The following is a 22,675-nucleotide window of genomic DNA, read 5'->3' as shown; positions in this document are numbered from 1 at the left end:
ATCAATACCATGGGAGAGGGGGATGAAGCATACCATGTACCTTCCCCCCAGGAAATGTGGCTACAATAAATCCTCTTTGGATCAAGAATTTCTCAGATCTATACCAAGCACACAAGACACTGAGTGATTTATGTCCTAAAGGAACAAACAAGAATATACTAATATTTGGCATGTATCCCAGAATAGTGCTTTTATTAGTACATACTTTAAAATATTTTATTTGGTTACTTAGGGTGAGGTTTTCAAAAAGCACTCAATAGTGGCCTAACTTTGCTCCCTTTAAAGTCAATGGGAGTGGGATTGGTTAGCTTGGGGCTGACACCCTTAGATTTTTTGTGCACACATCCTGGGCTCCGGGAGCTTTAAAACCCTTCAAACACAACCATGGCTCACACTCGATTGATTACCCTTCCAAACACCACAAAAGCTAGTTTTCATGATAAAAATACCAATCAACTGGACTAGTGCATCACCTGACCATCAACGCACCTCTCATCCAGTGGCTTGAGGAAAAAGGCTAACTTTACAGCATGCCCAGAAAGTTAACCACAGTTAAGGCACAGGACTGGATTGTAGGAGACCTGTGTTAGATTCCTGGTTCTGCCACAGACTCCCTGCAGATCTTGGGCAAGTTGCCTACACAGGGGAGACTGAGTCTAATCTGTAATGATCTAAAAAGACAAGTGGAATGAGATCAGCTTGGGGGTTGTTTTCGGCATCATCGTCTGTTTTAAACACTTTCCATCAGGTTCGATGGTTGGAAAGCTCTCCAGGCCAGCTACCTGCCTACCTTATTGTTCGCAGCATTAGAAATGCAACAAAAGCTTTGGCAAAACACCGGCACATAAATAGCAGCCACCACCTGTCAGGATGAATAAAACACGAAGTAGGCTAGAGATTAATGAGACAAAGCTACCGAATAAATTGAGGCACTGCTGGAGTCACAAAACAGTCTGGCGAGGGATCCGGTAACTACAGTCTTTCATTATAGATCCCAGGATAAATACAGGTCCTTTGCATTACGTGTGTTTCCTTTCATTTTGCCACATTCACTTCATATTAACATAAACCTGGCAACATATATGGGAAAATCGACTGTGAGAAATACGTATGTTATTTGTATTAGCTTTGTACACTTGGATCTATGGAGAAATAGCTGCTTGGTATAATATACTATACTAAGGGTATCAGATACATCTACATAAATAAACACAGAGTTGAGTTTACTAAAACTGGAGCAGTATACTTAGCCAGGTGCATTTTCCTTGCGTACTCTACATTCAGTTTAGACCAAAGTCCTGAATGAATTAGGTTTGGTGGCCCAAGTCCCTCACTACAAGCCCACAGCAGATAATTTAACATGACTACCATTCAGTGATTCCCTCCTCCCCTGCCCTTTCTGTGTGTCATCACGTTTTTCAAGGGGACCATGCTCCTAGCTTTGTTCTTTTTTTCTCTCTCCCTTGCCATCAGGGAGGCAGACACATGGAGCTTTGTGGGGACGCTCCCTTCTAAGCTGACTACACCACATCTGGTTTGAGACCACCTAGAGGATTCTCTTCTGCCTCGCTCTTCCTGCAGTTGTATACACCTGCGCAAAGTGCCTATAAAATGCTCCCATTCTGATCAGGTAGAATTTTCTTCCTGCTCTGCACAGGGGTCAGCGACTACACAAGTTATCAGGCCCAAAGCCAGTGTTCCAGTACTACTAATATGCTACATAGAGAGAAAACCTAAGTCCAACGTTTCTAGCGCTACCTTTGCCGCAACCTGGAAGGGAAGCTAAGGAAGGGTTAGTTGGTCTTGAATGCTTCTGGTGAGGTAAATGACAAGGTTCCTCTGTTCTGCTGAGAAAACAAAACCAAAATCTGCCTTGCATGCTTTGTTTTAACTGTCTTCTTTTAACTGAATGATAGAGTTTGTGTCCGCTCCCACTAAAATTAAATGTTCTTATTTGGCTCCTTTGCTAGGCCAGTCGACAGTCGCATCCAGTCACTTCTGGGCACTGCTAATGCAAACTGACTCTCCAACCAGCTGCAGTCAGGACTGCCTGTGGATTTGTCAATCTGTCCAATCTGCAGTATTGGAGAGCGGAGTGGAGGTGTCAATTTCAGTGCCACTTTGTCCTCTCAAAGTGATAGCGACCAAGCTGAAGTCAGCAAGCTGGAGCGGAGAAAATGCATCTGCAGGTAATTAGTAACAATCAGAAGCTGCTTGGAAACTGCTGACTACAGCAGTAATGGGCTAGGCACATGTCATTGGCTTGCAAATGGAGAGCGTGCTTATGAACCATGGCAGCAAGCAGTAAGAGAAGGAATTTTTTTAACTTAATATTTAATGTGGCATAAAAACGATGGAGAGAAATCAGGTGGTTCGCTAATCAGACGGTTAGCCAGTGGTCCATAACGCAAGGGAGTCTGTGGATGAAGCAGTACTGAGAACAGTCATCAACAATTCCTTTCGCCATAACTTAGACCTATTTTTAAAGGCATGTGCTGGCATGAATGCCAATGTTCAAGCAGTGCTTTTTATTCAAATGATATCACTACCAATTTGATCTACCAGTCTGCTCGGAAATGTGAACCTCACACTTCACATCAATGATTACACGGAGGATCTTTCACATCTCATTTCTCAGTGTTGCTTTGCTGTCCAAACCATGGTCTTGGAATAAGAACAATGAAAAACGGTGATCATAATTCACTTATCCCCTTAGTTCTCAGCCTAATTTACTTATCCCCTTAGTTCTCAGCCTATTTTCCATTAAACTGCTTTATGAGATGGCTTAAAGACTCACAATATGAACTAGACGTCGGTCAGTTTGCAAATAGAAGCCCAGCAATGTCCCCGGACTTTTTCATAAAAACTGCTGAAGCTTGAACTGCAGATCTCAGCCTAGCAAAAGAACCAGATTAGTTTTCTTGGCCACAATAAAACCTATTTCTCAAACTCTCATGAGTATATATTTCAAGATCTTCGTCCTGGAATATGGGGCTTTTTAAGCACCCTGCACATTACTGGTTTACTGTATGCTGAAACATGGGCCACTCGGTATTCATTGGTCTGCTTCACACAAAACAGAAAGATTCCCTATAAAAATTATTATTTCAATCAAAGATTTCTGCTGTAGTTTACAATTCACTTGTCACAGTTTTTTAAATATAAAACTGCCCTTGGGTCTCTCGACAATGAAGTTATTATAACAAGCATGTTTATTATATAGTGACATATGTTGGAACACCAAGTAAAAGCAGCAAAGACCAGACTTCAAAAGCTCAGTGGTTTGGTACACTTAAACACCAAGGTTTGACTGCTTTGCTGACCTTTATCCAAACTACCTTAAAATCTTAGGTCTGCAAAACCGGGCTGGAAGTCTTCGAAGGACAAGCCTTCTTGTAAGATTTTCAGTACTCTAGGTCCTTGCTTTTGGTTAGGTAGGAAACATCACAAGACAGATTCTCTCCTTATTTCACTCCGAACCAGAAAGTGCAGAAGCATGCAAAAACTATCAATAATTAAAAGTTAACCAGATGTCTTTGAACCTCAGGACAGGCTGGAATTCAGCCTGGTTCTTATTTAATCTGAACCAATTTGCACATCTCTAAAACTATAATATTATTATTATTATTGATTGTCCAAAGAATGGTAGTTTGTGATTCAGGTACTAGTCTGGGACTCAGGTGATCTGGGTTTAATTACTAGTTGTGCTAGAGACTTCTTCCTCTGTGACTCAGTTCCCCATCTATAAAATAGGGGTGACGATACTGTTTTTCTCCCAGCTTTTGTCTGTCTTGTCTATTTACACTGTAAAGCGTTGGGACTGTCTCTTTCTATGTTTATGTACAGCTCTATCACAGTGGGCTCTGATCTTGTCTGAGGCTTCATGATACACCATAAGACACATAGTGATATTACCAAAAAAAAGAAAAAAAGAAATATTTTAGCCATATGGATTTTTCTGATAAATCAAAAACAATACCAAAAAAAGACTGCACGTATTAGTGGAACTCTAATGTGAATACCATTATAAACCCAGACATTAGACAGTAAATTCCAGTGTGATAAAAATTATATACTTCACCCTTCCTGAAACGCTTGTGTTGTTATGGTTCTCTCTCTCTCGCATCTAAGATCAGTGACAGAATTTTTTCTAGGCTTAGTAAAATAAACCAACAGATCGATTCAACTTGTTAAAATTACTTATAACGTCACATAAGAACTCACATTTGGTTCTAGTTTAAAACAAAGCAAGTAGTGGCTTTTCTAGGGTCCCTAGACTCTATTTTAGTAAATATAACTGGCTAGCCCATCCCAGATAAGTAAATAAACCCATAAAAAGAATGACCAGTTTATCACTCTAGGATCATGGGGAGGAAATGGTCACTCCTGTGCATTGCAGGTCTGGACATTCTGGATGCACTGCAGGTTTGGACACACATTCCTTACTTGGGCAAACTTTCCTTGGAGTAAATAGGAGTTTTGCCTGAGTAAGAATTACAAGACTGTATTTTCTCAGGGGAGGCAGCCCTATTAATAGGGCTCGTGCTAGGGCACACGGAGAACAGTCTCTGGGAAAGGTTTGCTTTACAATCCCCCCATTACACAAAAGGTCTAGGTGGGAATAGGAAGGAGTGCTGCTTCTGAGATGCAGGAAAATATGCAGGGACACAGGAACTGTCCTGCCAGAGCAGACAAGTGGTCCATCCAGTCCAATATCCTGTCTCCAATAGTGGCCAGTACTGGCTGCTTCAGAGGAAGGTGCAAGTATAATGCGCTATAATGGACAACTGCAGAATAATTTATGCAAGTTTATTCCCAGCCCCAGGCAGCTGGTGGTTGGTTTATGCCCTGATCCGAAATGGCTTATATCTCAGTTATTTTTTATCCTATCTGGTGGGTGTTCTGATTACCCATATAAGGAGCTGTTCTTTTGGGAGGCGCCTGAGCCGAAGCCCATTCAAGTACATGGGAGTCTTTCCATTGACTTCAACAGTTTGGATGAAACCCTTGGACCCTACAAAATTCTTAGCGTCTGGGATATCTTGTTGCAATAGGTTCTACACGTTAATTGTGAAGGGTGGAGAATGTATTTCCTTTTGTTAATTTTAAATTGCAAGTTAGATGCCTTGATCTTGTATTATGAGAGAGTAAATACAGGCATCCAATTTACCTTCAGTACTTTATATACTTCTTTTGTCTCCTTTTATATTTGTCAATTTTGGAAACTAACTAGTCCTAATATTTACAGTGTCACTTTACACTTTAACCCTTTCCATGCCTCTAATCATTTTAAATACCCATCTCTGGACTTCATCTATTTCTGCTGTATCCTTTCTGAGATGAGGTGACCAGAACTGAACATAATATTCCAGGTAAATGTGTCCCATTGTTTTCTATAATGTGATTGCAATATTTGCTCACCCTATACATGCTAATACTGTTTGCTTCTTTGACCATCACTGCACGTTGACCAAAGGTTTACACTGAGAGTGCCCAGGACTTTTTCCATGAGTTTAATTTAGAGCTTTGCAACGTGATTTGAATTCAAATTCTAACATACATTTGTCGTCGCTGCATTTCATCAAATACCCTTGCCAAACATCTAACGTTGTTACATTCTTCAAAAGTTCCAGTCTTTTCTAGTCTTGACTAGTCTGAATAATTGTGTCATCTGTAAGTTTTGCCATGCCAGAATTCACCCTCTTCTCCAAACCATTAACGAATATGTGAAACAACACTGATCCTAGCACAAAACCTTACAGTCTTCCTCTGTTAATTTTTCTGCCATGTTGAAAATTGACCATTTATTCCTACTCCTTATTTTCTGTCTCTACACCAGTTTCAGATCCATGAAGGAGTTATTTTAAACTCTGTGCAAGTTAATTTCTTTAATAACCTTGTGTGAAGGACTTTGTCAAATGCTTTTGAAAGTCCAAATAAATTATATCAGTTAGTTCATCCACTATTTTGTTAACATACTTCAAGTGTCTAGTACTTTCGAGAGACATGATAGCCCTTTATGGAAGCCATGGTGGGTTTCCTCTATCCGAGCACATTCATCAAGATATATTATGACTCTCTTTCACCAATGTATGTGGTCCTGAAGTAGGACTCACTGGTCTGCAATGCAAAGGATCATACCTATACCCCTATTCAGCAAAGCACCTAACCATGTGCTTAAGTCTCATTGAATTCAATAGGATGAAAAGTACGTTAAGTGACTCGCTGACTTTAATAATAAAGACGGGTACATTTGTGATGTCAGTTCTCCATCATAACATCAGATTTTAAAGACAGTATGAATATTTTTCTTAGCCACTCAGCTACTTCACTGTTAAGTTGCTTCAGAACTCTTGGATGAATATTAGCTTCTCTTGGGGACTTGTTGCTATTCGATTTACCAGTTTGAACTGGCATCAGCTCTTCTGATACCTTAGGGCTTGTCTAGACACAGAGTTAGTGCACAGCACGCTGGGCTGTAAGTCTACCCTGCCTTAGCATGCCATGCACTAACTGCCCATATGGACTCCACGACAGTGGCGCACTACAATTTCTCCTGTTTGAAACAGGAGTAGGCCAATAAGCACCAGGGAACTTTTGGTGCCTGGTAAGCTAGTGCACTCTAGATTAACACCCCAGCTTGTCACACACTAACTCCCCATCTAAACAAGCCCTTAGTCTTTCATAGTGCCTCATCCTATCACTGGCAAGGTGTAGATCTCAGATAGGTAGATATTCACTCAACATCCTCTCTGGGGAAGACTGATGCAAAGAAATATTTAGCTCCTCTGCATTGTTCTTATCCTCTTTAATTGCTCCTTGTTGATCCACCCAACATCTCTGATTTTCTCAGCTTCACAGAATTTCTTGTTACTTGCTGCCCTCCTAATTTGCTTCTTACATTCTCCTTTAGCACCCATCACCTGAGCATCAAAGTGCTGAACACTTGCAGGCAAATTAGACCTGCACCGTGCACTTCTATTCTGTTCTACAGAGATTCTTACACTGCTGTCCATGCTATTGCACACCTCCCAATAGTTCATCAAGCAGTCTGACCAACACATGCCACACATTTGTTCTCCCCGCTTCTAGGAAGTTCTGCCTTTTTCCCCCCCTTCAACAACCTTGGTTATGGTGAGCAAACTTTATCAGTTAGGTGGGTCTTTGAACTGTGCTCTCAGGGCTGGATCCAGTGGGCATTAAAGTCAGTGGAATGACTCCCCTTGAATTCAATGGGCATTGGATCAGATCCTAAAAGCAATTCCATTGTCTGATCTGCCATGGCAATTCCTGTCTCTGGCAGTGACCTGTACCCAATGCTTCAGAGGAAAATGTAAGAGGCTCTGTAGTGAGCAATTGTGGAACAACCTGCTCAGAGGGAGCACTGCTCCTAACTCCCATCACTCAGTGTTTACCTTATGTACTGAAGCATGATGACTTATATTCCCTCCAATATATAGGTGTATATATAGGTATATCCTACTTACTAGAAATATGGATTTCCTCATTAACCATATAATTGTCTGATCTTATTTGAATCCAGCTAAGCTCTTGGCAATAAGTTCCCAAGGTTGATTCTGCATTGCGCAGAAGTAACTGTGCATTAACTTGTGTTTTCAGAATTGTTCACAGACTCTGCACGACTGCCGTGCTTTCAAGACAACATGGCAGCAACCTAAAAATGTCACAACATTCTGCTCAGCAGCTAAGGCCCAGATCTTCAATGGTATTTAGGCACCTAATTCACACTGATTTCAATGGGAGTTAGTGCCTCAAAACCTTGGAGGACCTGGGCCAAAATGAAACTCCACAGTAGGCAAAATGGAGAAAAATCTGAGGCTGAAATATGGACTGTCACCAAGTGTCATTAAAAAAAGCAAAAGAAAAAGTTTAAGTGTAGGTAAAATATACCCTTGAGTTCTAGAGGCTCATGTTCTAAGTCGTGAGTGATTCTTAGGGAAATATTTTGACATTCTATTGCATTTTGTGCAGTCTAGTCCCAAGTGATGTAGCTGACTCAGCCAATGAAAGTTATCAAAATCTAGTTGTGGCCACTGGTCCCTAACCTCCTCTCAATGGCTATGACTGTTCCACAAATACCGTTGACTTAACACTACTATAATGAATTATTGCTTCTTCTAAAAGCCAAACCCTACAGCAAGAGTGGAATTCCAAACGTGGTCCAAAGCATCTGTATTTGGAGGGATCGGATGCACCAGAAATTCAATCCAATCTGAAATGCCATCAAAATTCAGGCCAGTTGCAAATGCCAAACACTTTCATGATAAACAAACTGCAACACCCAAAGCAGAGACAAGTCCTCACTTTTTATGACGTGTTGGTACTCGGATCAGATTTGGAGGGCCAGAGCCTCCACTGGTGCAAACTGGTCTCACTCGACTGACTTTAAGGAAGCTTCACTGATTTACACCAGCTGAGCATCTGGCCTGGAACTGCTTGAACGGCTATGAACTCACACCAACGTTGAGACTTTCTCAAGAGAATAGTGACACTTCTTATGTTTATGTCTCTCTTATAAATGATAGTGAGTTGGCAGGAGCAGCAAAATACCATTCAGCTCTTCCTCCAGTTGGCCAACAAACACATTCTTTTTCAACATATATCAGTCTCCCAAGATGTCTTACCTGTCACGATAGGGTAGGATTGTGGTCCTGGAACACTGGCTCCTAATTCTGCTGAAGTAGGGCTTGTTAAATTGGCCTTCATATCATCTAATCCGCCAGCTAATGATGCCATGGCTGAGTATTCTGTCGTCTGGAAAAGGAAGCAAGAGATACCTCAGCAATAGTGTATCTGATATTCAACAACCTTTTTCTGATACATGCAGTATAACACAATTACATACAATGCAAAAAACACAAACCTAAGCCTTTTGTTCTATCAGATTATCCATGTGAAAGGCAAAGAACATTTAAAGTGTGCTGCTAAATCTGTCATTAGTAACCCACAGTATGCATGTCTCATCTTTGTCTCTGATGCTTTGGTAGAACAAAAAATGGTTGGTTTTTTTACTAAAAGGATCCAAGATTATTATTGTTAAGCAACAAAATCTTTCAGTGTGGCAGCGTCTTGCAGACCAAAGTTGGTGACTGTTGAAAGTAAGTCATTTGCCAGTTACAGTTCAGTAATAGTTCATGGTAACACAATCAAAATGTTCTCATTGCACTAGTCACACTTGTAGAGAAAGACATGCCTGAAGAGAAGATGGAAGCAGAAATGTTTTGCAACCATGTCCCACTGAAGAACACAGTAGTTCCTTTCAGGTCAAGTTGTAAGCAATAAAGCATACTTAGGCAAACCTAGTTACTGCAGGAGGGCTCACGGACAGCCTCGGCACCCCATCTGCCAACGCATTTCCAATGCCAAATTTATTTTAAAATAAATAAGATCAAGCATCACCTGCGTATATTAAAGATCCACTGATCTCTTATGGGAAACTTTAAACATCAGGGGCCAGTGATGGCTCCACCAAAGTAAGATTGACAACGTCCACTGACACCACTGAAAGCCAACGGAGCTCTGACAGCTCACAGCCGCTGGGGATCTGGCCCTATATTTAGAAAGAATTCTGCGTATGTGGTAGAACGTTTATCTGCATTTCCCTCCCCCCGGAATTTTTTATTTTCAGGGCCATTTACACAAAACTAGAATCTACTTTTTTGAGTTCATCTTCCCTCAATGCCATGATCCCTTATTAGTGAGATGATAACCCTGTGCAGAGCAATCAGGGGTTATGAGTTCAATGAAGAATAAGTAGTCGGAACAAATAAACTTAAAAATTGGGGTGATTTAGCACTGTGCTACTGCAGTTTAAGCCACTGTAACTGTACTGCAACACTGGAGTCATGCAGTGGTGAAACTGGCCCCGTATATTTTCAAGGCACTCTATAAATCCCTTTTAAAACCTTAATAATGTAAGGAGAAATGCAGAAAACATCTTGTGTAAACATGATTGCTCCTAAATACAAGATTTTTTCAAAATTATCGGTGAAGCATAAGATGATTTCAGTGCATGGTCTGAGACAGAGAACTCTGCTTGGGGTTTGGCATAAATATCAGGGTTTGTCGATATTTGTGCCTCTGTAGCACAGTTGTTATTAAAGTTAGCAGGAATGTATACTTATAACCCCATAATGGCAGGTTCACAGTAACAGAGACAAGCTCCTCTTGAAGAGTAGGCTTCAGACGCAAGCTGCACAAGGCGCCAGGGTCACCCGGCATCATGACGGGCTGCCCCAGGGAGCACTTGCTGGAGGGTGTGCCAAATATTTGTGGCCAAGCTTATAACTGCTGGTGTCATCATCATGGTATCTTGTCAGAGGATCAATTGCGTGATACTCTCTGGGCTCAAGATTTTTCAGGCAGGTGAAAATACTAAAGCATAACCTCACGTGTCCTGTCTCCTTCACTCCTCAGAGTCTTCTGCCCCTTCTTGAGTCTGAAATGCTCCTTGTCTTGACACATCTGTGGGTGTGCCTATCTGCTCATCAGCACTTCCTCAACAGCTCTGCGTATGCCACTACTTCCACTCCACGACATCCATGCCTTCATCTTCGCTAGCCTTGATTATTAAAACCCTATCATATCCCCTAATCCTTCAGAGGGTCCTGAATACCACTGCAGACCTTCTCATGTCGTCGTCTTGTAAAGATGTTCAGTGCCTTTGAAAGTTAATTTACTGGAGTAATAAGCACTATGGGACTGTGTGAGCAGTTTGGCACAGGGAAACCCTGACTTCTTGAAGTCAAGTTGTGCGTTAGCATATTCTGTAAAGGAGAAGAGAGCACACAAAATTTCCTCCGAAAAAGTAGCATTTATTTAATACGTGCTGTTACACTGGAGTACATAGATCTGCCCTGTTCAGTGGTTAGAATCCTTCTTTCACTAGAACGAGCTGAAGTTAATTATAATGTTGATGACAGTTCACTTAAAGGCACAGTACTGATGCAGCTTAATGCTTACCTAGAGCACTTCAAATACGTCTGTGCTGCAGTCATGGGTGTGATTGTAGCAGGTGTAGACATACCTGAGCTAGTTTTAATCTAGCTAGATCAGGTACCAATAGCAGCACAGGTTTCAGCATGAGATGAACAAGCCCATCCGGGATCCTGGGTATGTATTCGGATAACTAGCCCATGCTGAAGTCTGTGCTGCCATGACATCACTGCTAACGGTACTCAAGCCAGCTAAAGTTGGTTCTGATATATCTACTCCTGCTGCAATCACACCTCTGACTGTAGTGTAGACAAACCCTGTGATGAGTCTAACTAGCACCATTAACACTTTGTAAAAAGAGTTATAGTCTGAAGCTGCCTGATATAAAACATCAAACTGTGCCAACATACTGAGCCAAATTCAGACCTAGTGTAAATGGATGCACTTCTATTGACCCACTTACAGCGGGTCTAAATTTGGCCAACTCTCAGCAATCATGCTAAAGATTTCTATGCTAGCAGCATGGTTTCCACTGCTATTGCAACTGCACTTGCAACTAATATGTTCACTGTCAGCAAAATGCAAGTTTTATAGGCCCGGGAACTGTCTACAATGCTTATACATTTTACCCTTCTTCTCCTTTCATTATATTGGACTCACAACCTCTAGTAACAGGTTTTGGATCAAGGAATATCAGGATTAGACCTCACATTTCAACTATAATTACTCCAAAACATAAGGGCAAACAAAGCTTATCAAACCAGAAGATATTTTCTATACTCCCAGTAATAGAAGCCTTAAACTTTGTACAAGAATTAGTATCGATAGCTACAGTAAAAGTTTGTAGTTAAGAGTTTTTGCACAGAACTCACTGCTTGCCCCACTCAAACAGACTTGGAAAGTCAGCAGGTACTTCCCCACTCTTTCACTTCATGTCTGTAAAGATGCTCCTGGTGCCAATGTTGTTCTTTTTGACCACAGCATAGGAAGCTTATTGATAACTTCCTAACTGTAAGAACAGTAGGAAAATGGAACAGAGTGCCCTGGAAGGTCATGCAAGCTCCTTCACTGGACATTTTCCAAAGGAGGCTGGATAGCCATCTGTCTTGGATGGTTTAGACCCAACAAATCCTGCATCTTGGCAGCGGGTTAGACCTGATGACTCTTGTGGTCCCCTCTAACCCTATGGGTCTGGATGCCTATCTTAGGCATATAAAATAGGATCTGCCAAAGTTGGTGCAATACCCTGAGTTTTGGGACACCTTCTGCAGGTTGGAACAAATGAAGCTACTACTGGCTTTAAGAAAAAAATGTGTGGAAATTCATCACTAACTCAGCCCAGGATGTCAGAATAAGGAGGCAGCAAAGGTGGCTTTAGGTCACCTATGAGCCTTCCATGTTCTGGGGATGGCTAGCCTACCACAGGTCAGAGCAGCCTCAGCATGGTCCAAGTTTGCACCTAGCTGAGGGCCCAAGGGGTTCTTTCATCAGCTGGGAATAGCCAGAATACAGTGGTGTTCCGGCCATGCGCCCATTCCCATGCTCTTAACACACACCCTACACCAGGGGCTGCGGGATGATACAGAGCCATGACACCACTGTGGAGCCCCCTACATTGTAGAAGTTCCTCTGGGGCTCTGACTGCCAACTTTACAGGCCTGTTGCTATGGCCTGGCCAGCACTAAGGCCCTGAACTGAGCCATCCTCCAGCAATACCTACTCATGTTTGTTGGTACTTGAGGCAAGAGGAATATGGATAAAGCCTCAGTCAGATAAAGCATAGCCCTTTATCACATCATCAGTAACACAGCTGCCTGCTGGTCAATGGCTGTTCCACTTATCCCCTCAGAAAGCAATATGCCCAAACAGAGAGAGAAGAACATTAACTGCTGTATGGGTTTTCCCCAAAACAGCAGCTGTTAGGAGACCCTGACTACAAGGCAGCACCCTTGATGGTGCCCACTATTGTGCTCAGCATTCCCGCGTTTCGTGGCAGTGCACTCCATATGTACATGCCTCGCGTGTGCTGGTACCAGGCCAAGACAGCTGTGATGAAATGAACAATGCCCATCTTGTGCCAGGTTTAGACTGGCATTTACCACTGTTCATACGGCTTTGGAAACAGAAAGTACAATCGTCCTGGAAAAAGCAGTTCACACTGCAGAGCTGTAGGGTATGTTAACAAGCCAATTAAACAACTGGAGCCAACATTTGCCTCAATAGAAGCTAAGAACTTGGAGTACAGAGCAGAAAGAGAGCCTCTATTTTATAAACCCAACAAAAGAGTCCAAACTTAAATTCCCCTCATTCCCTGCAGAATCCAGGTGCATTAAGCTCTGGGACTGATTATAATTGTTATTACTTCATACATCAGCATTGTAGGTCCAGCAAGTCACAAACAAGTAAAAACAGGGGATCCTCTGCCCCGCAAAGCTTAACAGACACACGCACAGCAAAGAGAGACACACAGAAAGAGCAGGCAGTCCTAATAACACTGATGGTTCCAAGTCAGTCCCTAAAGAAAAGATTAGCTTCTGTGTTCTACAGTTGGGGATGGTATTGGAACACTAGAGCCTTGGACGTGCACGTAACCACCACTGAACAAAACAAGGGCTCTGTCATCGACTCACATAGGGTGGACCTTTTATCATCTTTTCTGCTTCCTCTTCCACGTACACAGCGCATCACTGCTATACATCCGACCATTAAGCCAAAAAAGGCAAAGCTTGCTAAACTAACAACTCTTGGAGGAGCCTTTCCTCTCACTATCAAGAATGAAGATCCTTCCTCCTCCTGAATCTTGTGACTCTATCAGAAATTCATCCCTACTGACCCTAACCACTGATTATTCATAATTAGTTGCCAAAAACCTAAATTACATTCTAGAATTGTGCTGCCGTGGGGACTGATCATTAATCTAAGAATGTTACTTCTTTGGCTTTTCTAGTTGCAACACAGCCCCATGGTCTTTGGACTAGGAATAGCCAGGGAAAGAAAATACCCAACCTACCCAGGTACAACCAAAGAACCCCTTCATAATCGGGGAAACCCAACCAGCTTGATACCTGAAAAAGCATGAGTCGGGTGTTTGGTACCCTAAGAAATTACCTGAAAAATGACTGCCTGGGGTTGCACCAAGTATTGTCTCATCAGCATGGAGCACCACTGCCATAGCATGAAGGAGAAAGAAAACACAGAAATGTAAGAAGGAGAATATATAAAAGGAGAGCAGTGAGAAAAAAAAAGCTTCTGAACTATAATGTGAGATTTCTCTCTGCATCCCTCTCCCCCAACCCATCTACAATCAGGAGGATGGGATGTTGTATACGCTGAAGATTGACTAACAGTAGCAACCTGCCTGGTGCATCCATGCCTGAGAGATAGGCATTCTGTCTAAAGGGAAACAAACAAAGAGACACCACTGTCTGGACTGAATAAGGTCTGTCTGTAACAGTGCCACCAGCGGCACCAAAGAGATGTTCTGCATGTATGCAGGATGTCACAGGCCAAGTGTCTGTATTTACACAGCATTGCATTTGATCAGAGGACATAGCCGATGCACTTTGTTTACAAACAATTAACTCTTACAATACCTGTTTGAGAAAAGTAGTACCAGGCCTCTCTTACAAAAGGGAAACTGAGCCACAGAGTGCCAAATTTATTGCTGGCACAGGTAGGCCAATCCCATTGCCTTTAATGGAGTGGTACCTTCTTTTGCCTGTAGCCAACTGGGCTCAGAGCATGTAAGTGACTTTCCCAAAGTAATACAAATCAGGAGCAGAGCCTGGAACAGTCTGGGTTTCTTGACTCCACCCTCAGAAGAAAACAGCAGTTTTCTCCTGAGCTACTCTTCCAGTCCCCAAGAAGTAAAGGATTTTCCCTGACACCCACCAGCCTCTTATTGTGGGAACATACTTCCACCTGTACGCAAACAGCTTTCATGTGCCTATGTAATCCTGCCCACATCAGGATGTCAAGGAAATGCATAAGCTTTCCACAAGCTCTAGGGCCTTTGGAAAAAAACCACAATCACTAGCCATTTTTGCTAGTGATACTCCTGCTGGCTTCCAGGGTTAGATTTCTCTCCTTCACTTTCTGGGTTAGATTCTCAGCTGGTGTAAACTGGCATGGCTTCACTGATGTCAACACAGCTACGCCGATCCCCACCAAATGAGAACCTGGTCCTAAGTCCTTTTTCCATTCTGTGACATGCCCAATCACTATTCTTTGTCACGAGAAACCTAGATGCTGGGTGGAGAAAAGAAGGTGCAGAAGCAGGATGGTGAAGAGTCGACCAGCACTTTGGTTTTAAGAACATCCTTCCTGTGACACATGCTTTCAGGTGATGGAAGCATGTTGTGGATTCTGGCCTGGGAGACACAGGTCAAATGATATTGTCAGTATCTTACATTCTAACCTTTCGTTTAAAATAACCCTTTGATGCTAAAGACTGAAGACAGTTCAGAGGTTAGATTTCCTACCAGTACTTCTCCACTGGTTTCAAATTCACTCTGCATTTTTTTTTACCATGAAATAGAACCAGAATTAGTACCGATACACATCTGATTACCACAACAGGCTTCCTACGTCAGCTGGCCAGTTCAAAATAGGCAAAAAATATCAACGTAGTTACCTACACAACGTAGTTACCTCCACTGTATCCAGTGGATACAGGTCAGGATATCATTTGCCTTTCTGAGTTGAGCTTTCCCACAGGCACTCTGTAGAAAGGTTGTTTTTTAATCTGTACAGAGGCCTTTCGCTTATATCATGCACAGAGTTCTATGGAGCTGAAGCTCCTTGGATGATCCAAACTACTCAGCTGGGATTTTTCTGACCATGGCAGAACTGATATAATGTACACAGATCTTATGTACTGTTCTTAATATGCTCTCATTGCACAATGATCTATGAGAGGTTGACGATGAATACATTTCAGCCATGTTCAAAGCATGTTCAACTATAGCACTGCAATATTCTCCATATGCAGACTCTGGGACTTGGTTTTCATGTCCTAACTCCACCCCCGCCCCCAATTTTGGACTGTGACACCTCCGTTTTCTTCTTTATATACCTTGACTCATTTTCCTAGACTTCCAGAGAGTCAGCTTTCCTCAGTTATTTATGTCTATTTCCTTCCACTAGACAGGAAGGAAGGAGCCTTTACTTTTAATTTCCTTTTGTCTTTGAGCTACTTTTAATTTCTTTGTCCTTTCTTGCACCTATCTGGGGGAATATTTTGGTTGGACTACCTGTAAAAGAGTACAGATCTTGTACTGCGTGGTGAACTTCCACATTTAACACCTAAAGGGTTTTTTTAAAACTCTGCTTAGTGCCACACTAGGTCTTTTCCCAGTTTGTTTGTTGGAAAAAAATGAAGGAAAATGAGGTATGGCAGTTTGATACTACTGTTCTTCAAGAGCTATTCTATGAATGAGCAATACACTAGTGCCTCTGGCCACAGCAGCTGTAGCTGGGGTGATATAGACCTTTGTGGGTGCAAACTGAGTTAGGGTTAGTGAGAAAGAGTGGCTGTGGCCAGCTTTATCTTGATTTTCTTTTTGATGCAGTTATTGGATTTTTATTCCAGAGTAGCATACTAAGAGGGGGCCCAGGGGAAAGGTGGCTTTCCTAAAGTGTATGAACACCGGAAAAAAAAACAGGTGAGAGAAAACTGGAATAGATCACCTGGCTAGAACACCTTCAGTCTTGTGTTATACTAGTTGGGATTACTGTGATGTATTATTGTGATCCAGGCCCAGTGGTAGGGAAAAAGTGCTAAAATAAAATGTTTTCCTTTTTTTCCCCTCCTACTTATTTTGCATTCTGAAAATATGTAACCTTGTCAGAAGGCCAAGTGATGGGAGGAAAGAAAAGGGATGTCTCATTTGCACTAAAAGGAACCTTTCAGAGGCGCTATACAGAACTCAGCCGGACACACATGCTTTGCTTTTCTCGGCTGCTCAATATTCCAAACCACAACTCTGAAAAATTAAATCAACCAACTGATATTTCTTCATTCCTTTGTATTGTATAGGTACCTTTTGGTGTTGGGAACACAGTAGTGTGAAAGGAAATCAGTGTACAATATGCTAGCAGGTTGAACTGTCAAAATACAAAAATAATCCAAGTGATTTGTTGTCTTTTTGTTGCTGTTTTGTGCATATAGAATCTGTCCCTTTGCCCTCCCTTTCAGCTAATGATTTTGCAGCATGATAAAGTGGTGCACACTAGACCTTTCCCTCTAAAAAGCAACACCGCTGCTTCTTCTCTATCTTTTCAAGGATAGATGTTGACGTGGTGGTGTCATCATGGTGCATCATGAATGATGTATGATAAGAAAATTATGTGCCCAATTCTACATACTCTTAGTTAACCAGGTCCCTTGGCTGGCATATTTTGCACAAGCACCTGGCACTCAACTTGGACATATCCAATTAAAAAAAACCCAACAAAATCCACTATGACTAGAAGTGCTGAGACCAAAACATCTCTGAAAACTCATTGTTACTTGTTCTCTCTTTTGTCCAACCCATGTTCAAGGATTCTTAGGGCACCTTCCACCAGGCAGTCGGCTAGCTGAACTCTCTGGGGAAAAACAGACCTTCTTTGAAGAGAGAGACACACACACACATATGGAATGGAGACTTGGATTTGGTCACCAAGATCTGCCTCCGTGCTCTTTTCCAGAACCAAAAGACAACATCTCTAGGGTTTTCCTACCTTCCCACCACCATCCACTGATCAAATATGGCCATGGAATTACCATAATTTTCATTAGAAGGGCTAGAACTTAACATAGTCATGTCAGAGTGTCACAATGCAGGAAGAATAAACAAATAAAGGTAGAACTAACAAGCACTGGGCATGCTTTCCACTGAAGCCCTATGTCAGGCTCACAAGGGGGGGGGGGAATGTAACATTTGACATGGTTCAGAGACTTTAATCCAAAGCAGCTCTAATTAATCTCCCCAGCTTTTCAGAGGCCCAGTACCACATACAGCTGTATGGGCATCAGTGCAGTTCTGTCTTAAATTTTATGGGAATGGAAATTTCATTGCAAAACCCTCCTCCTGACCTCCCCTGGAGTTGAACTGGGAAGGGAGCTGAAGAGCTATATATCAAAACCTATTCGCTCCCCCACTGCCCCATCATTTTATTATTTACATCACATTTTCTACTCTGCCTAGCACTATCACTGAACCCAATTCTTCTTTGGGGTAGCTCCTATATACACAGTCCATCAGGGATGAACTCCAAATTCCCTTTGTTTTAGTGAACACATGGTAGTGACTCTTTTGAAAGGGATGAAAGTTTGATTTCAAATGACGGAATCATCTTTTTTTACTTTGAACAAAATATTGTATGAAGCTCTCTTTTATAAAATATGTTTTAAAAAATTAACAGCTGTGCTTCATTTTAGCCCAAATCCAATTAGAACTGGGGCAAACCCCAGAGATCTCCCTAGAAGAGTGGGAATTATTTAGTGCACCTTGCCAGGATCACATTTACTCTGATACTTCAGAATAACTGACTTGTTTTTGACCTAAACCTTCAGATTATTTGCATGCTGAAAATATAGGCTGCATTTGACTGTTTCATACTGAAATCCACAAACACATACAGTCACTCTCAGCTCTGCTACCGGGACCCCAAATCCAATCTAAATGCCTAGAATTTACCTGTTGTTTTTCTTTTATACATATAAATAGCTGAATTTCCACTCTCTCTTTGTTTCTCATTTTCATTTTGTTCTAATATCTGCATGTAAATGTCTGAAAATAGCATCTGTAATTGAGGATTATGAAGTATAGCCAGCTCCTGACAGGCTGCTAAGGAAGATGGATTATCCTCATTTTTCTGTAAATTTTGTCAATTTTGGAATTCATAAGCTATCAACACTGATCAAAATGTGACCGCACAGCTGTGTCAAAAGAAAAAAAAAAAAGACCAGTGACGACGTCTCTCCCTTGTTCTCAGAGAAGATTGGCTTCGTTCTCCATCCACCCCCCCTCACCAAATACAGAGACGGTACTGGCTGGGAATCACTCCTGGCTACTTCTAGTATTTACCCCAAAAGAAAATATATATATTTAAATAAAGAAATTGAAAGTACGCAAATGCACTGCTGTGCTGATTCAAATCACAAAGTGTAATTTATTGCATGTTCACCCTTCTTTATTTATCCCTAAGTAGTAAACACGATTTCCATTCAGGGGGTTTGTTATGTTCCACTCCTACCAGACAATCACAGCACACTTGAGGCAATTGTTTAGCCTCTTCCTCTCTATTTTCCCATTACTGGGAGTAAGTACTGTTGGGACTCTTTAATAGCCCGACTGCAGCCCATATCAATAACAGATGAGGTTTAATCGTCCAACACAAAAATTATTTAGGCTCAGTAAGGACATTCAATGTCATTTGCATAATGGCATTTCTATCCTGCGCACCTAACCCATCGTGCATAAACAAGGCCCTGGGACCATAAATAATAATAAATCATGACGTCCGTGCTACTCTTGCTGTAATAGGAGCCACTCTTTGTAGAAATTATTTCAGCAGGAAATGGGCACTGTAATTTTAAAGACATGTGGCAAGCCACAGACCAGTAAATCATACACACACACACACACACACAAAGCTGCCTTGACTGAACAACCAAACGCCGAGAAAGAGCATGGGAAAATATTAGCACTTGTGGCTGAAATTGGTCTTTTTATTTTTAAACAGGGCCAGCAAATTAAATAAAAACAAGGCTGGAAGAGTGTGCATTTGTGTCTGCACATGAATATGTAGGACTGAGTGATTTCATTTCACATTTAAATTGTCCCCTGTCTTCAACCTCAGAGATTACCTAAAGTAAAATTAACCACAGTGGGGAGCAGTTATTTCTAACTAAAATGAGAAGTGCTTAACCAGATATGCCTGCATGGATTTAAAGAGCGGGGAAAACGTGTGTATATGTAGGGCAGACCAGGGATTGAAGCATGCACTGTAAAACAGGAGAAATGCATCCCACAGAGTAAACAAAGGCCTGGCCGGGGCAGGGACAGCCTGTACCTGAAGAGCTCTGAGAAGCTCTAAGGTAAATGAGTTGCTGTGATTTGGATAGATAATGGGAGCTTTCATCCATTGTCTAAAGAACGAAGGTTCAATCATATCAATGTTTTCTGGCTTGCAGTAAAGTCAGGGTTAAATTAGCAGAAACTAACAGTAGTGTGGGATTCTCTTCTCTCATCGGTCTTCCACTGGTGGAACTCTGTTGGCTTTAAAGGAGTTGTTCTTGATTTACACCACTGTAAGTAAGAGGATAATCAGGCTCAGACCCACTGTATCCGTGTAGTAATCACTTTTATCTCCTAGCACAATAAGAGCTGGCTGCTAGCCAGCTATGCCATCAGATAATGAATTCTCATTTGAAATTTTAAAACAAAACCTTCTTCCATTGACCTAACCCACCAAGGGTGAAAGGCCAAATCCACCTTCTTCAGGATGTAGCGTCATGGAAGAGGTTTTCTATTTGGCCACTCTCTCCATTGGGCATGTCCCGGGAAGTCCAAATCGCCTCGGCCCTGCACTTTGTGCAGTCATTTGTCACTGTGCAGAGTCAGGAGGTCCCACTCTGAGTTGGCAGCACTTTACACCCGGGGCCTCTTGCTCAGCAGAGTTCTACAGGACTATACAAGGTTATAAGGAGTGGAGAATTAGGCCCTTTGTCTTTCAGCCTTCTTTCACCACCACTTCCCCCACCTCCCACCCATGTACGAGCCTTATTGTAATGAGCAAGAGTAGGGAACAATACTAACAATATTATAATGCCATCTTCTAAACTAAAAGACACACCCTCAGGAACAGAAAGGTTCTGGAGATGTACAATGAATACCTAGACCATCCCTGAGAGGTCTAACCTGTTTGCAAAAACTTCAAAGATGGGGATTTCACAACCTCCTTTAGTAACCTATTGCAGCACTAGGTTGCCAAGGGAGGTTGTGGAATCCCCTTCACTGGGAGGGTTTTAAGAACAGGTTGAACAAACACCTGTCAGGGATTATCTAGGTTTCACTGATCCTGGACTAGATGACCTCTTGAGGTCCCTCCAGCCCTACATTTCTATGATCCTATGAATGAAAACTACAGAGCATGAGTTCTGTAGGTGAAAAGATTAAAAAAGAGTAGGGCTAGTTAGTTTAGAGAGAAGGGAAATAAAGTGCACTAGAATCGAGGTATATAAACTAGTGACTGACAGAGGAGGGAGATCAGGGTTCCTGTTTACTCTCTCTTACAACTGAAGCAGGATGAACACTGTAAGAAATGTTCATGGACGTTTGTTTGCATAAAAACTGCATGTTCATTTTGACAGTATTCAGCCTAAGGTGTTTATATGATCCCCCCTTCCCCAATCACCATAGTATTTGAGCATCTGACAGTATATAATGTATCCTCACAAAACCCCTGAGGCAGGGCAGGGCCATCATCCCCATTGGGCAGATGGGAAGAGAGGCACAAAGAGGCCAAGTGACTTGTCCAAGGTCACACAGGAAGTCTGTGGCAGAGCAGGGCCTTGAATTCAGGTGTCATAAGCTATCTACCTAACCACTGAACCATCCATCCTTGCTCAGCATTGGTGATCCTTTTCATTCTCTTCTGCACCATTCATGTGGCTGAATTTTCGCTCATCAGAATGTTGGATGGAATACTTGTGCACTATGGCTTTGAATCATACCATCAGTTTCTGAGCAGAAGTCCCCACTGAAACCAATAAGGAATTCTGTCTAACTTAATCAATTGTGAGCTATGTCCCCGTAGCTTAGGATTACTAATTTAAGGCATCATATATTAAAAATTTGGTTTATGCAACTGGTTTTCAGTCACACATGGCTAATAATGAACATTTGAATAAATGATGACAATGAACAAAACACATTGAAGTCAATGAAAAGACTCCCATTTATGTGAATGAACTTCAGAAAAAGCACTAAATGCTATATCTACAGGCAGAAACCATCTGTTGTATCTTTTCAGTGAATGAACATAGTTTTTGTTTTTAACCCAACACATAATTGTTCTGTGGACCTCGTTGCCACAAGACATTATTGAGGCAAAGAGGACACACAAAAAACATTGGAAATAGAACAATATTAAGTTCCTCAGTTACACTAGCTAGAGAAATGTATAATCGTCTATTGTGGTGGTTCTGCACCTTCTTTAGAAACATGATATTGGCCACTACTGGAGAAAATTCAAACAGCAGCATTGCTAGGTATTTCACTACTGATAATTTTGGCAGAAACATCCACGTTCCCTGGGATTGTGGGTGGAGTTTTCATCAAGTACCATCTATCCTTTTCCCCACTGTGCCCCTGGTAATGTAGGTGGCATCTGCAAAATCATAAATAAAGATAATAGCTTGTATTTTCATAACACTTCCTATCCAAGGTTCTGAAGGTATTTTATGAATGTTATCTAATATGGCCTCCTAACACCCTTTCCAGTAATACTGTCTGGATTTTGCAGATAAGGAAACTCAAGGTGAGAGAGGTTAAAAGCCATATTCCAAAACTGGTCATTGATTATGGGATACTCTCCTTCCCAGCTATTTCCATGTGATCTGTTTAAAAGGCAGCATGCAGCATCCTAGCTGGCTGCATTCTTCTTGCTCTAACTTTTTTCTTGCTGTTTTTCTAACAAAAATATAAAGCGCAAACACCCATAAAGTTAC

The 22,675-nt window shown here is 41.8% G+C and overlaps 1 protein-coding gene across 1 annotated transcript in view; it reads right to left on the bottom strand.

Moving 5' to 3' along the window:
• The window catches only part of PAX5 (paired box 5), a 218,491-nt gene that overhangs the window by 99,833 nt on the left and 95,983 nt on the right, over positions 1–22,675 (bottom strand). The window contains exon 7 of the mRNA XM_084628658.1: positions 8,646–8,775. Coding sequence (XP_084484784.1) covers positions 8,646–8,775 — 130 coding nt within the window. The remainder of the gene's footprint in view (positions 1–8,645; positions 8,776–22,675) is intronic.

This window comes from Lepidochelys olivacea (genome assembly GCF_965140295.1).
Source record: "Lepidochelys olivacea isolate rLepOli2 genome assembly, chromosome: 5".
Lineage (NCBI taxonomy): Eukaryota > Metazoa > Chordata > Testudines > Cheloniidae > Lepidochelys > Lepidochelys olivacea.
Note: the sequence above shows the minus strand (reverse complement) of the source record. Positions and strands in the feature narration are given on the sequence as shown.